At 44.7% G+C, this 15,251-nt stretch overlaps 1 protein-coding gene and 1 long non-coding RNA gene across 2 annotated transcripts in view; one reads left to right on the forward strand and one right to left on the reverse strand.

The window, feature by feature from the left end:
- The window catches only part of Tars3 (threonyl-tRNA synthetase 3), a 43,007-nt gene extending 28,401 nt beyond the window's left edge, over positions 1–14,606 (forward strand). Inside the window, exons 11-19 of the mRNA XM_050149193.1 lie at positions 387–553; positions 1,255–1,417; positions 1,603–1,740; positions 4,302–4,379; positions 4,472–4,572; positions 7,387–7,491; positions 11,347–11,419; positions 12,392–12,506; positions 13,716–14,606. Coding sequence (XP_050005150.1) covers positions 387–553; positions 1,255–1,417; positions 1,603–1,740; positions 4,302–4,379; positions 4,472–4,572; positions 7,387–7,491; positions 11,347–11,419; positions 12,392–12,506; positions 13,716–13,864 — 1,089 coding nt within the window. The 3' untranslated portion in view covers positions 13,865–14,606. The remainder of the gene's footprint in view (positions 1–386; positions 554–1,254; positions 1,418–1,602; positions 1,741–4,301; positions 4,380–4,471; positions 4,573–7,386; positions 7,492–11,346; positions 11,420–12,391; positions 12,507–13,715) is intronic.
- Positions 4,590–11,338, reverse strand: LOC126505946 (uncharacterized). The gene is made up of 3 exons (XR_007593017.1): positions 7,936–11,338; positions 7,361–7,476; positions 4,590–6,117 (listed from the first exon to the last, which is right to left on the reverse strand). It is a non-coding gene; the product is annotated as an uncharacterized lncRNA (long non-coding RNA).
- Positions 14,607–15,251: the final 645 nt, after the last annotated feature.

The following is a 15,251-nucleotide window of genomic DNA, read 5'->3' on the forward strand; positions in this document are numbered from 1 at the left end:
AATATAAGTAACTGTATATAGCATTATAGTTACTAAGTTTGAAAGCACTGAAACATTTGCGTCTATACTATTTGTATCTGGTTGAATTTTCTTCTGTAAGATACCTGAAACAGTTTAAAAGAGGAAGGACTCATTTTGACTCCCAGTGTTGCTGGCTGTGGTGTGCTGTGAATAAATACACTAATGAAAAGCTTACTGAAATATGCAGACTCTGTGTTCATACTCCACGAAGCTGTCACCTTAAACCTGTAGCACCTGAGCCTGAGGAAACAGGAATTAATGGAAGACAGGGCCTTGAGTTTTGCAATAGCTGCTCACAGTATTATTCTGCTTGGCATTGTGCTTTAGCTTGGCAGATTTTAACATCAACCATGTTTGTCTTCAAGGAGGAGTATCACAGGCGTAACTTCACGGAAGTGCTCTCTCCTAACATGTACAACAGCAAACTCTGGGAAACCTCGGGCCACTGGCAGCATTACAGTAACAACATGTTCACCTTTGATATTGAAAAGGACACCTTTGCCCTCAAACCCATGAACTGTCCAGGGCACTGGTGAGTCCTGGACATGAAGGGGACCCTGCACGTGTACATAGCACCTCATTGGAGTTAGCTTTGCATTTTATTCCTTTGCTCTTTAAAGGGATTTCTTGTCATGGGGAGAGTGGAGGCCATTAATCATTGTACCTCGTCATTTCATCGTAGAGAATGGAGTTCCTTGTTAAAGTGTGCCTGGTCTTTGGCAGGCATGGAATGTTAGCTCGGAATTCTCATTTTCTGCACTTCTCAGAGGGTAATAGTGTGCACTGATATTACAGATCATTATATTTGTAATTATTATACATCAAATATACATGTTTACAGGCTATTTAATTCTTATACACTGTTTGGCTGATTATAATAAAATGCACAAAACCCTGGTCAGCGGATGATCTGAAGGGGGCAGCATTTCAGGAAGAGATGGTGTGGACAGGATTCTTTGTCGGCGCTGCGGTGATGGCAGCTCACAGTTTGTCTTTTCCTAGAAGAGAGCTAGGGCTGTCAGTCACCTGTGTGGCACATCCTTAGTATGTGAGGCACAGGGTTCCATCTCTGGGCCAAAAAGATAAATAAAAAATAGTCATAGGGGAAAGAACTGCCTGTTGATCTAAGAGCCAGCACGAGGCATTTGTGCATCTAGAGACTTGGCTTCAGAGTGTAAGATGATCACTTTTCTCTCCGTCATGTAAAGTCTGTCCCTTCCATGCCTTTTCTAGTCTAATGTTTGCCCATCGCCCACGGTCCTGGAGGGAAATGCCCGTCCGGTTTGCTGATTTTGGAGTTCTTCACAGAAATGAACTCTCGGGAACTTTAAGTGGCTTAACCCGAGTCAGGCGCTTCCAGCAGGATGATGCTCACATCTTCTGCATGGTGGAGCAGGTAGGCAAGGACTCTGACCTAAAAAGTGGAAGATATATAATGTTAAAAAAGTTTAAAAAGCTTTTCAAATCAGTTTGACTATTGATTTGACTACTACTATTTAACATAAATAATGTATTGTTAAAACTATCATGAATTAATTTAAATTGGCATTCTGTGTGAGTGTTTCAACTGCTTTATTTCAGATTGAAGAAGAGATAAAGGGATGCTTGCACTTTTTGCAGTATGTTTACTCAACGTTCGGCTTCTCCTTTCAATTAAACCTGTCAACACGGCCTGAGCACTTCCTAGGAGAGGTTGAGATGTGGGATGAAGCAGAAAGGGTAAGCACTGTGGCAGTGTCGCATGCCTGAGGAAATGCTCTTCCCTGGGGAGTGAGTGTGTGGACTATGGCGTGTGGCTAGCCAGTTCTCACTGCTGCAGTGACCATCTGCCCTACCCTCTGTTTATCATCTTCAGTCCTAGTCCGCCTTTCCTAGACACTCACAGGTGCTAAGCATACACCAGGAGGCCGGAAAATGGGGGACACTGTATGGAGAGTGTAACGGTTGCTTTCATTTAGGGAGAAGATGGATGCCAGGTAGAGGTGCACAGACGCAGGCTAGGCGTGAGCTGTAATGGGGTCTCCTCCTCACACATACCCCTGTCCCATGCCCTAACTCTTCTTCCCTACCTACTGAGTGGATGATCAAAGTCCATTGAGGTCTCCTGCCCTGGGAAGGGTGCTGACTTGGTTTACCTAAAAGTCGCATGGAAGTGGAAAGAGAAAAGAGGGTTCAAAGCATGGTTCTGTGGCTCTGCTTTCTCACACGTCAGTTCTGCGGGCAAGCATCAGGACTGAAATGAGATGTGACAGGGTGGCTACACACAGGCCACAGCACTTGCCGCGTAAGGCTGTGCTCGGGACCTTAAGTGAATTCACGTGTATGAACTAATGGTGGACCTGTGCCGTCGTCACCATCAGCCTCACTCCAGCTGTTGAATGGGGTGGGTTACAGGGACTAGAGGAGGGACGGGCCTGGCATGGGAACAATGAAGTGGAGGTCTTGACAGTTTTACTCCTTTTGATTGACATGGCTAAAGTTTAGCAGACAAGCATGAAGTCTCCCAGGAGCATGGCAGTTACAGGATAGAACTTCCTCTGCTTTGGGGGCTTTCTCCCAAGTGGCCACCTTGGATGGTCTGGGAGCCAGTGAAATGAGCACTTAGGGTCTAGTCTATTGCTGTCTTCCCCGCTGTCCTCTCGAGTCTCTGTGACGGCTTGAAAACAACCGGAGCTTTCTCAGCCCTCCCCATAGCAGCTCTGCTCCCTTTGTGCTGCCTCATCCTCTTCCCAGAGCCTGAAAACAGTTTGGTGACCTCCGCTTCATAGTCTTCTCCAAACCGTGGCCTGCCTGAGGAACTCTGGGACCCTCCAATGCTGTCACAGGGCCTCAGTTTCTCTGTCTAGTATCCCTCCTCCTACTGAAACAGTACAGTCAAGGAGGGACTCCCAAGCCTGTGAAGTACCTCTATGCAGGTGGCTTTTCCTGGTCCCAAGCGAGGGGAGGTCGCTCCTGTAGAGTTTGGTCCACTAGGGGTGTTGCCGGCAGCTTAGGAATGAAATTCTCTCTGTCAAGAGCATGTCGTGACTGAGACCCTGGAAAAGCCCACCATGACCCCCGGAATCAGTTTCTTGGTGATTCCAGCTGGAGCTCAGAGGTACCATTGTTGCCTTGACTTCTCAAAGACCCCCTGTATTACCAGTTGGTCAAACTCTTCCTAAGTGCCAGTGTATGGGGTTATGACAAGAACCTAGGTGGAGTTTTGACATATTTTGTTTCGTGCTCTCCAGAGAAACTGGCCCAAGGCTTCTCCTGTTAGTATTTATCTGGACACTCCTTCACCATAAATAAGTGCCAAGCAATCTTCACCATAGGCTGCATCCAAAGCCTGAACTGGATTAGACTGAAGACAAAAGTGAGGTTCCATCCTCATACCCAGTAACTCATAAGGGTTCCCCACCCCCCAACTGAAGCAGAGGTCAAAGAAACATAAAGGGAAGCGGTGGCAAAGTCTTCTGTCCCCACCTTCCTCCCCACCATCCACAGTGAGAAAGGGAAGCAGGACCAAAGCTCTCAGGCTCGCCCACCTACAAGAAGACAGAGGTCTCAGGCACACTACTGGGAGACATAGTGTTCTGCTTGTTTTGTCAGCTTGCCACAGACCTAGACGTGTCTTGGAAGAGAGAGTCTCAGTTGAGCTATTGCCTCCATCAGATTGACCTGTAGGCATGTCTCATGTCTGTGGGACATTTTCTTGATTGCTGACCGATGTGGGAGAGCCCAGCCCACTGAGCATGGTGCCACCCTTGAGCAGGAGGGCCTGGAAGGTACAAGAAAAGCAGCTGAATCCCCGAGCCCAGGAACAAGCCAGTGAGCAGTGTCCCCAATGGCCTCTGCTTTAATTCCTGTCTCTTGCCTTCTACCCTGACCTCATTTCATGATGGCTATGGCCAGGGACTTGTAGGATGACAGAAACTGTTCTGTTCCCCGAGTTGGTTGTGGTCATGGTCTCGTCACAGCAACAGAGAAGCGAACGAGGAGCCACTGCTGTCAGTGTGTAGGACACAGGGCCTGCTCTGGAAGGAACAACTTAGGAAACAATGCATTTTCCCCCAGTTGAGAGGGACATACGCTTCAGAGCTAGAACCACTGTGGTTGTCTTTGCCTTGTCCTCACTCAGCAGTTTGTTGAATGCGAAAGATGCTTGAGCGTGTGCACTGACTGAAGGCAGAGTGTGATTAATATGTATAGATAGTTGTGAGCTATATAGCCAAAAAGACGATTATGAAATAAAGCAGAAGTTTCTAATGATCTCTCTCTTTTTTTTTAAAATAAAATAGCAACTGCAGAATAGCTTGATGGAATTTGGAAAACCATGGAAAATGAACCCAGGAGACGGAGCATTCTATGGCCCTAAAGTAAGTAGAACATATGCCTGAAAAAAAGAGAAGGTAGAAAAATAAACCAAAACATGAAAACTGTCTCTAAGCAAGCATTTCTTAATTTACAGATCGACATAAAAATTAAAGATGCTATTGGCAGATACCATCAGTGTGCTACAATTCAGCTGGACTTCCAGCTGCCCATTAGGTTTAATCTCACTTATGTTAGGTGAGTGATTCTAGTATCTTCACTATTTTTTGTAAGATCATGGACAATACACAAATAAGCACTATTGAGTTCCTAGGGTCTGTGCTATGCACTATACATTTGTTGACTTCTATGTAATATTGGGGTTTTCTTCATCTGTTTATAGTGCTAGGTCAAAATAGTTAAGCCTGGGTACTTTATAAAGGAACGAGATTTATTTGGCTAAAGTTCTGGCAGTTCTAAAGTGCAAACAGCCTGGCACAGGCTTCTGGCATAGGTCTCCGGCACAGGTCTCCTACTGCTTCTCAATGTGGCAGAGACACGGGAAAGGAAGTAGCTTTGTGTGGACGACATCTCTTGAGAGCTAAGCTAGCTGTGCGAGGAGACCTACGGTAGTCCCTTCCTGGGGTATCCTGCTTGACCTAACCACTTGCCAGACCTTTTCAATCTGCCTCTCCCCGGCTCAGGGTGGAGTTCAGTGATAGAGTGTTTGCTCAGCCTTTGCCAGGCCTCGGATTCAACACTCACCTCCCAATTGTTTCCCAATATTTCTAATGGCTGAAGAGTTGTTTTAATCAAGAATTCTGTTTTTTTTTTCTTTAGCTTATTTCTATGGTGGACCGTGTTTATTTAGAACTCTAACCACTTCTAGGATAAGATCTACTTGGATCTTGGCCTGTCATTAATTTGTTGAGATTATTTGAATGCATGTTCTTACAGGAAATTGGTCTGTAACTTTGTTTTTTTGTAACAGCCTTGCTAGATCTCAGTATCTGAGAATGCTGGTCTTTTAAAACAATTGGGGAAGTATTCCCTTCTGTTCTGTTTTCTGGAAAAGATGAGGTAAATTTGGTGTTATTTCTCTTACAGATTATTGGTAGTTTCCACTGAAACTGCCCAAGTTATATGTTTCCCTTTAGGGGGAAAACTATTGTCACATTTCAAATCCCATAATTGTCCTATCAGGGTTATTATAATAAACAATCCCTTTTCACTTGAGGGAGGGGTGGAGGGGAATTCAATCATACAGGTAAGCCATCCTAGGAGTGTGTGGAGTGTGGAAACTAGGGGAGCATTGGTCCGTAGACAGATCAGGGTAGTGATGGTTAGAAGCAAGTGAACCCAATGGCGGTGTTTTGTATAATTTGGAGAAGGGGCTGGTGTCATTTTTGAAGCGTAGGGAGCAGGAGAGCAGAGCATCACCATGACTTCTTATCTTAAGATCTCAAGGGGGCTCACTATGGAAACACGTGTTAACCTCTTGCACACAGCCTGGAGGAAGGGCATCTGTAAAACACAGTAGCCATCCTATGAAATGATGCAAATAAACCTCCCATTATGATAAGGAACATTTATCAGCCAACAACAGCATCTCCCCAGAACCAGGAAGGCAGTGAATATATTGCCTGTTTTATTGCTGCCCAGAATTATCCCAGGAGTGCAGATAGGTAAAGCTTTGTACAAGCTCTCATGTCTAAAATCCTGCAACTCAGATGGCGAGACCTCAGAGCAGTGACTCTAGAGCGCGATGTCCAGTCCGCCTCCAGGCATTTCAGCCGTCATCTGCTGGGAGAAACAAGACAAGCATTTCAGAAGCAGTGGCACAGAGTGTCAGGGAGGATAGAGTGTGTGATATTTATATGGTGCTTCCATCATGAGATTGTATCAAAGGCAAGACAGGTACTTATGAGAAGGTTCGAACCACATTCTTGAAATGGGAAGAATCAACATGGCAGAGTTACTGGTTCTCTCCTAATTTACATACAAAGTCTAATCCACTGCGATTGTTTGGAGGGACTCAGCATTTATTCTAGGTTTGTTGGATAATGTAAGTGTGTGAGCATAACTTTCTGTCACTAGTTGAAGAAGATGATGAGACAGAGAATGTTGGACACACAGAAGCCTGCACAGAGGCTAGCCTACTTCTCTTCCATTTCCCACACAGAACAGCCAAGAACATTTAGGAATATTCCATACTGCTCCATGTGTGGAGTAGGTGACATCTGCATAGGTCCACACAGGAGTGAGCTCAGGCTGCTTCTGAGTGTCCCCTCCCCACACTGCCAAGCTCTCTGGGATCTGCACAGATTTCTGCCTGAGCCTGCAGTGCCCATCAGCAGGAATGTTCAGCAGTGACCATGTCCAGTTTTGACACATGTGCACTGGGGCTAAGTGAGGCTCTCTCTGATTTGTTTGTCTTGAGTGTGGTTTAAAAGTAGCTAGCTGGTATAATTTTGAGAAAAAAGTTTTTCAAAAGAACTTCTTCTGTGCCATGAATTATGCGTGCTAAATGAACCAAGCTTTGCATTCTGAGGGTGTGCACACAGGTCTTGGTGAGTCTCGCTTCATTGAAGTTGGCAGTCACAGTTGGCATCATAGTTTTTTCCTATTGGGGAATGATGAACATGTCTCTGTCATGATGGTGTGTTGGTCTGTGAGGTAAATTTGACTGGTAGACTTTTAAAGTATCAGAAGTATATTGGAAAAATAAGGCTTACAATGGAGGAGTGGATGCAGGGAGAACTGGGTTAAATAAGACTGTCTGTGAGGGGCATTTGTGAAGCTCAGAAAGGGCACGTGGGGGTCACAGTGCTGATCAGCCTTTGTGTATTTGTGGTGTTCTCTGATAAAGTGATTTAAAAATAAATAAATAAATAAATAAGTAAATAAATAAATAAATAAATAAATAAATAAAGTAAAGTCTTGAGGAAAGCAATTTCCTAATAAAGATACCAAAAAATAATAATAACAGACAACACTAACTATAGGATTAGGAGATATAAACTTATTGCTGGCTTTAAGGAAATACCTAATGTGCATTTTTCATTTCTTCAGTAAGGACGGGGATGAGAAGAACAGGCCCGTGATCATCCACCGCGCCATCCTGGGCTCTGTGGAAAGGATGATAGCCATTCTCTCGGAGAACTACGGCGGGAAATGGTAGGTGACGTGGAGGGAAAGCTGGGCGGCTCTCCTCCATCTCAGGTCTGAGCGGATTACGTCTCTGCCTCATAATTAGCAAATGCAGAATTCTTGTTCCATTTTCCATACGGGAAACAGAAGAGCACAGGCAGACTGACATAAAACTGCACCATTGCCCTTTAAGGCCCGTGAACTTGGGTGTCAAAGAGCCGTCCTTTCACCTTTCCCAAGCCCACCAGAGCTTCAGTTCGGTCTGGGAAACATGTCCAGTCTCCCACTGTCCTGTGTCTTACCCAGCTGCATTCCCATTCACCCGACTGTTCCCCTGGGGGATCCCTGTGCCCAGTGACCACAGAGGACAGCACGCACATCTGGGGCATATGACACACACAGTACACCAGCACCGGGGTAGAGAAGCCGCCCCAGCGGTACAGGCCTAGTAAGGAAAGGAAATGTCCTCACGTGTTCCAGCTTGGGGTCTCCTGGAAGGCAAGGTGGCCACAGGTGTGGTGAGCGGGTGCCATTCTGACCGCAAGGCCAAATCTGGAGAAGTAATCAGATTGAAAATAGGCGACAGGTTTGCAGAAAGGGATGTTATGTCACCATGGGACACTGTGCTGGATGGCCTCATGCCAGCTAGACACAAGCTAGAGTCATCTGAGAGGAGAAAGGCCTCTGTAAGATCTGCTTGTAGGGCATTTTCTTAACTAGTGATTGGTGGGGAAGGACCCAGCCCATTCATTGTGGGTGGTGCCATCCCTGGTCTGGTGGTCCTGGGTTCTATAATAAAGCAGACTGAGTGGAGCAAGCCAGTAAGCAGCTCCCCTTTGATGTGGGAGTGATTTCTTACTAATAAAGAAACTGCCTCGGCCCTCATAGGACAGAAAATTAGGTAGGCGGAGTAGACAGAGGAGAATGCTGGGAAAAAGAAGCTTAGTGGGAGGAGTTGCCATGATGCTCCCACTCCAGACAGACGCAGGTTAAGATCCTCACTGGTAAGCCAGCTCATGGGCTACACAGAATATTAGAAATGGGTTAGAACAATATGTAAGAGCTAGCCAATAAGAAACTGGACCTAGCCGGGCCAGGCAGTGTTTGAAAGAATACAGTTTCCGTGTAATTATTTCGGGGCATAAGCTAGCCATGCAGGCGGCCGGGTGCCGGGGACGCAGCCCCGCAGCACCTATTTCAACACCCCTTCATGGCCTCTGCATCAGCTCCTGCCTCTAGGTTCCCGCCCTGTCTGAGTTCCTGTCCTTCAGTGATGAACAGCAATGTGGGTGTGTAAGCCACATAAACCTTTTCCTCCTCAAGCTGCTTTTGTCATGGTTTTTCATCACAGCAATAGAAGCTAAGACAGCTCTGATGGTGGTATTGCCCAGCAAAAGGCCTTCACTGTTGAGTTTTTGAATATTCAAGAGGACCCAATCATTGGTTCATGAACTGTGGCCAACAGGATAGTCATGGACTCTACCACATGAGTGTGACCTCACTAGGTTCCACATTGCTAAGCTCTTCTGAGGAATCGATTCTCACCAGTCCTAATCCAGGGGAGCAACGAGCTACTTTGGGGCAGGTGATTGTTTTGTGTCCCTTTCTTTATGCAAGGCCAATGACAGAGGATAGCGATTTCCTTAGAAAAGATGGCAGCTCTGGGTGTTGCTTTGTTCTGTCCTGCCAGCAGAGCCATGGAGCAACTTCTTAGAGAAGTGAGGGAGTGAGCCAGCATCACGGGACTCACTAAACCCCATGCTTAGAGGCAACTGCCTCGCCAACAGCCACAGCAAGAACTGGTACCAATGTAATGCACCCTGGGATGCTGCACTCCAGAAGCCATCAGCAGAACGATAGCTCCTGTCACTAATAGCTTAGTTCTGCCTTCAGAACCTGCTGTCTCCAGAGCTCTTGTCCCTTGCAGCCACGCAGTAGATGTTGGGTGCCATTGCCAGGGCCCCTGCCTCAGTTTCCTCCAAAAGTTCTGTGTCATTGCATCAGCCTTGCCAGGCGATGCTGCCTTCTTGGTGACAGGGTCCCCAGGCAGTGAAGGCGTAAGTCACAAACAATGCCACGCCAGTTTGGAATTATGATTAATAGGGTGGTATTTATTTAAAGAGGAAAAAACTTACAGATCACCGTCCCAGACAACAGCCCTCTGCGCAACCAGGAAGGGAGTCTAGTCACCGGCGGAGCAGGAAGTGAAGAGAGAGCAAGCCGAGGGAAGTAGTTTTAAAGGGAGAGAGACCACGCCCCCAATGGGCTGGTATCTCAGCAGCTATTGGTTGGAGGAGCGGAAGGACCTCCCGCAAGGCAGTATGCTGTGCTCATCTGTCTGAGCAGTATAAGTAAGTGGGACATTCCTGAACTGATCTTAAAAAGGTCCTGCATATTTAGAAAGTCTATGTGTCCCCAGTAACTCATCCAGAGCAATGTACTGTGGTCTCACAGAGCTTATAAACTATTATTACAGTTCTACAGAAGCCAAAGCGCAGGGATGAATACACACGAATTAGCATGTTTGTATTTCTAAATGGTTGGCTCTGCTTTAAACAGGTAGAAATAGGTAAGGTGATGTGTCTTCATTAGAGTGGAATAGTGAAGTGGGTCAAACCTAAGGGAAGCTGGTGGGATGAGGACGTGCAGAAGGGGACAGAGGTGATTCTGTGGAGTGACTAGTCTCTCCTCAGGGACAGCCATTCTCCCCACACTTTGTGTATCAACTTCAAATACCTGCCAGATTTTGATGAAAATGTCTTAGAAAATGAGATTCCCTGGGAGCAGTAGGATGGGGTAGGGTGAGACCAGAGCATAGAAGTATGTGACTGTGCATATTCAAAAAGTAGTGGCTGGGAAGGGTCCCCACCACACCACGATGAAGAAAAAGGTAAATGTATCTCACAGCAAACATGGCCCTCTGTATTTTTTAAAACAGCGTTGTATTTGGACACACTCATAGGTTCACATGTAGTTGTAAGAGGTAATGCAGAGAGATGTATAATTTACCCACTTTCCCCGGTGGTTTCATGTTGCAGAATTATACAGTACATCACAACCATGCGTCAATGCTGCCAGCCCTGTCCGGATATTACCATTTCTTGTGTGGTCAGTTCTATGCATGGGTGTGTTTTGTTCCATAAGATTGTATCACGTGTAAACATGAAGTCGTCACCACCAGTCATGGTACTGAAGATGCCACCGTTTGTAACAACCACTCATGCTGACCTTTTATGGATACACATGCTCTATCCTACGGCAGTCTACTAATCCAGCAACCGTACACCAATTTTTTTTCTCCACAATTCTGTCAGTTCAAGGATGTCACAAAATGGGGTTATGCAATATGTCATTTTATGACTGGTTATTTTTCATTTGCTACAAGTGAGAGCCATCTTTATTCTGTCGGTTCACTGGGATTGTTCTTGGTGTTCCAAAGTGTGGTTGACCATGTTAGACGGTTCACCCACTGAAGAACAATTGGGATTTTCAGTCAGAGCTGCACTAAGTAAAGCTGCTGTGGATGTCAGTGTGAGGTGCTGTGTAGCCACAGGCTGTCAGTGTGAGGAGCTGTGTAGTCACAAGGCTACAGTGTGAGGAGCTGTGTAGTCACAAGGCTGTCAGTGTGGAAGTGTTATGTAGGCGCAAGGCTCCTAGGATAAAGGCCCGGGAGTGCAAGAATGTGTCCTCCTTCTTTTCCTCTCAAAATTCCTTTTCTGTCTACTCTGATGTCTCCCACCTTAAAGTTTCGTTTGCTTCTTTGCCATTTTACCAATACCACTGTCTTATGAAGCTCACCTTGAGAAAGTATTGATTACTTTTAACCACATAAGTGGTCACTTTTAAATACCTTTAAACATACATATTTTACGTATTTTTCAGGCCTCTCTGGTTGTCTCCTCGCCAGGTAATGGTCATCCCTGTAGGTCCAACTTGTGAAGATTACGCACTTCAGGTAGGATGACGGACCTTTAAAGTATATAATAACCTGCCATGCACTTTGTGTAGGTAGGTGATTGAAGATAACGCCTACCCAACACGTTTCTAACAGCCTGAGCTTTCTGTTGTTGGGGGCAATGTGTGGATTATGTCTGTGGAGCTGCATCAGATCTGGTGCTTATGTTTTTGAGCCCTCACACTTACTCTTTCCTACATGTCTGTGTTGGGGAAAGAAAGCGAATTATCTACAGCTCATAACAACGGATATTTATCCTCTTACTTTTGGGTAGAGGTCTGGGAGCAGCTTAGCTTGTTGGTTCTATTTTTTAAATTTTAAAAAAATGGTTATTTGGACTTTTTTTTTTTTTTAAAGAAAGGATCTCTCTATGTAGCCATTCTGTCCTGAAACATAGACAAGGCTGGCCTCAAGCTCACAGAGATCCTCTTGCCTCTGCCTCCTGAGTGCTGGAATTAAAGTCATACACCATCACACCCAGCTCATTTATTTTCTATGTATGAGTGTTTTCCTGCCTGTCTGTATGTGCACCATATTTGTGTCTGGTGCCTGAAGAGTTTAGCAGAGGCTCCCAGAGCCTCTGAAACTAGTGGGGGTGGGGGCTGAGCCATGATGTATGTGCTGGGAACCAAGCCCACATCCTCTGCAAGAGCAATACTTACTTTTAACCGCTGAGCCCCTAGCTGGTTGTTTCTAGCGTGGCTTCTTGTGAGGCTGCAGCTAAGGGCGCAGGCACCATGAGCCTGTGTGATCTCAGGCTGTTGGAATGCCCTCCAGAGCGAGGGGTCTGAGTGGAGCGGCGGGCTTTGACAGCCTAGATTCAGTAGTCACACGCCCTCCCTTCCAAGCCTTTCTGAGTCACGAAGTCTGAACAAAGTGGCAGTCACTGTGCAGGGTATTAGGAGATGGGAAACAGGGCTGCTGTGGCGTCTGGCTATGATGCAATGACAGAAATATCCCTCTTTCTTCTAGGTGTCCAAGGAATGTTTTGAAGAAGGCTTTATGGCCGACGTGGACTTAGATGAGAGCTGTACACTAAATAAGAAGATACGGAATGCACAGCTGGCTCAGTATAATTTTATTTTGGGTAATTTAAGCTCATCCACTTTTTCAGATACTCTGCTTGGGGTTTTACTTAAGGAAAGTAAAAAGGAGGGAAATGGTGTAACTACTTATCACAAGTTGACTGTTGATGGTAGTGCACATGGAAGTGTCCTGCAGCGCCACACCGAGCCCATGGTGCGGTGTCACTTGCTCCACGTGGGGTCCCGGGTGTGGCGTTGCTAGTGACAGTTAACGTTTAAGCCCAAATGGAGGTAGACACCCAGATTATTTTTTCAGTGGAATTGCACTGCTTCTACCTGACCCCAGCACAAAGCTCAGATGTTCCTCTTGGTTTTCTGGTTTATTAGAAAGCTTGAATTAAGTTATGTGTAGAAAAGACTCCAAATTTTAAATGATCAAAAGAAAAGATGAATAAATAGCATTCCAAGAGATATATAATTGGGTATAATCCAAAATACGGCTTTAAAAAAGAAATGAATGAAAATTAGCAATGATATCAAGAGAAACTGAAATTGCTATGCCTGGAGGCATAGTATGGATATGACCTGAAAGCTAAAAGGTTGTGTAACAGAAAGAAAAAAAAAGTGCCCAGAGTTGTTCTGCCAACAGTTGTTCACTGGTAATGTTTGCCTTGTAGAAAGAATCTTTGTTGTATTATAAATCTCATATTACCAGATTGGAAAGGCACCAGAGTGACTAATGACCAGAAAGGTAGAATTAATAACCATGCTATTGAAAGAGTAACCAGGAACTCAGCCCTCACTAGGACCGTGTCTCTCCATTTCTGTTTCCTGTTTTGCTCTGATCCTTTATACTTTATTCCATTTAACAGTTTCTTCTTTCTATGTGGCAAGAAACTTGAATGCATATTCCTGCATCTGCTCACTGTATGGTTACTAGAGAGAGCAGGCTTTCCCCCACATTCTAGAAAATTCTGGTTGGCTTGCCTGGATCCAACCACTTGATGGTTCCTTGGCGTCATCAAATAGGGTAGGAAGAATCAGATGTTGGTAAAAGCTCCTTTCCCATTTGTGTTCTCAGGTAGACAGGAGAAGGGCTTAGACACCATCCCTCCTCTCAAGACACTTAACTATTGAGGGAGGCCCTAATGTTCACTAGACTGAAATGTAGTCAGTAACATTGAGGGGAAACTCGGGCATGTATCAAATGACTGTTAACTGTCGGTGAATCATTAATTTTAAAAATGTTTATTTCACTTTCTTTTCTACAGTGGTTGGTGAGAAAGAAAAGATAAATAACGCAGTAAATGTTCGAACAAGAGACAACAAAATTCATGGAGAAATTTCAATAGCTTCTGTCATTGAAAAATTGAAGAACCTAAAAAACTCACGCACTTTAAATGCTGAGGAAGACTTTTGAAGTCTGTTCCTTGTACTTCTACACTTTCCTAACCACTTAAGATATTAGCACTTCTCAGAACCTTGGGGTCACTGGTAGGCCACTAATGAGTTCACCTAATGGACAATGATTATTTGATATATACAAATTTTTAATTCATTGTGTTCTGAGACTAAACAGGAGAAGTTGGAGAAACACAAAGAGATCAAAACTTCAGAGACCTCACTGGTAAAATGGTATTCATTCAAAGAGGGAAACACTAGTGAGAACTATCAAAAGTTTTCTTTGTTTTTTTTTTTTTTTTTTTTTTTTTTTTTTTTTCTCAAAAGACAGGCTTCCAGGCTGGGGGCTGTAGTTTCTAACTAGAGCATCTGCCTTGCATGTATGAGGCCCTGGGCTCCGTCCCCAGCAGCCACCGCCTCTCACCCAACAACAGAAATAGACTTTAAAGAAAAGCCCATGGGGAGGGGGTCTTATTTTCTAATACACATGTCTCAGGTATTTTTTAGGGCTCTTTTACTAAAGTTCACACTAAAACTTCATGTCCAAAGTCGGAATCACTACACCATTTAGCCAGCCATGACAGGAGAAGCACTAATATTGTGTTAGTGGCAAAGGACTATGGACCTCAAATTTCGTGGAATTTGTTATTTGCATTGTAGATTAAGAGCTGCAATTTTAATGCTTCTAAATCATAATTTCTTATCATTAGAAAAAAATAAAGTCCCAAATAAAATGCATCACATGGTGTTTTGAGAACCTCTGCAGTGTATGTGCCGTGTTACATTGCTTTCCTAGGGCTTAATTACTGCTTTCATGGGGTGTTTCACTGCTTTGCTGAATCAAGTGGATTGCTGACTTTTTTATTTTTTTATGTAGTCCTGGCTGGTCTGGAACTCACAGAGATTTGCCTGTCTGTGCCCCTGGACTGTATTTCTGATACTTTTAAAATTATTTTTAGTATTTTGCTTGTATGACTGTTTTGTCTGCCTGTATGTCTGTGCACTACAGAGGCCAGAAGAGGGTACCAGGTCCCTGGAACTGTAGTTGTGGGTGGTAGCGAGCCTACGTGTGGATGCAGGGAATCGAACCTAGGTCTTCTTTAAGAGTGGCCAGTGCTCTTGACTGCTGAATCATCGCTCCACCTCCATACTTCTGATTTTAACTTTAATTAGGTTCCAAACTTTACTGTCTTGGAACCTAATTAAAATAGCTTTATGCCAAAGGGAATTTAGTTAAGGATTTATTTCAGTAGGTGCTGCAGAATTCAAATTAGATGCAGAAAGGAATCTGTCTTTAACATAGTAGTCATTGAACTTCCTGGGAACACTAAGAATGAACCATCAGTTAGTGTCATAGATGAGACCAGAGTGACAATGTAGAGTGCAGACTGTGACAATTTTTAAAG

This window comes from Alexandromys fortis, unplaced genomic scaffold (genome assembly GCF_014885135.2).
Source record: "Alexandromys fortis isolate MF-2015 unplaced genomic scaffold, M_Fortis_MF-2015_v1.1 scaffold_67, whole genome shotgun sequence".
Lineage (NCBI taxonomy): Eukaryota > Metazoa > Chordata > Mammalia > Rodentia > Cricetidae > Alexandromys > Alexandromys fortis.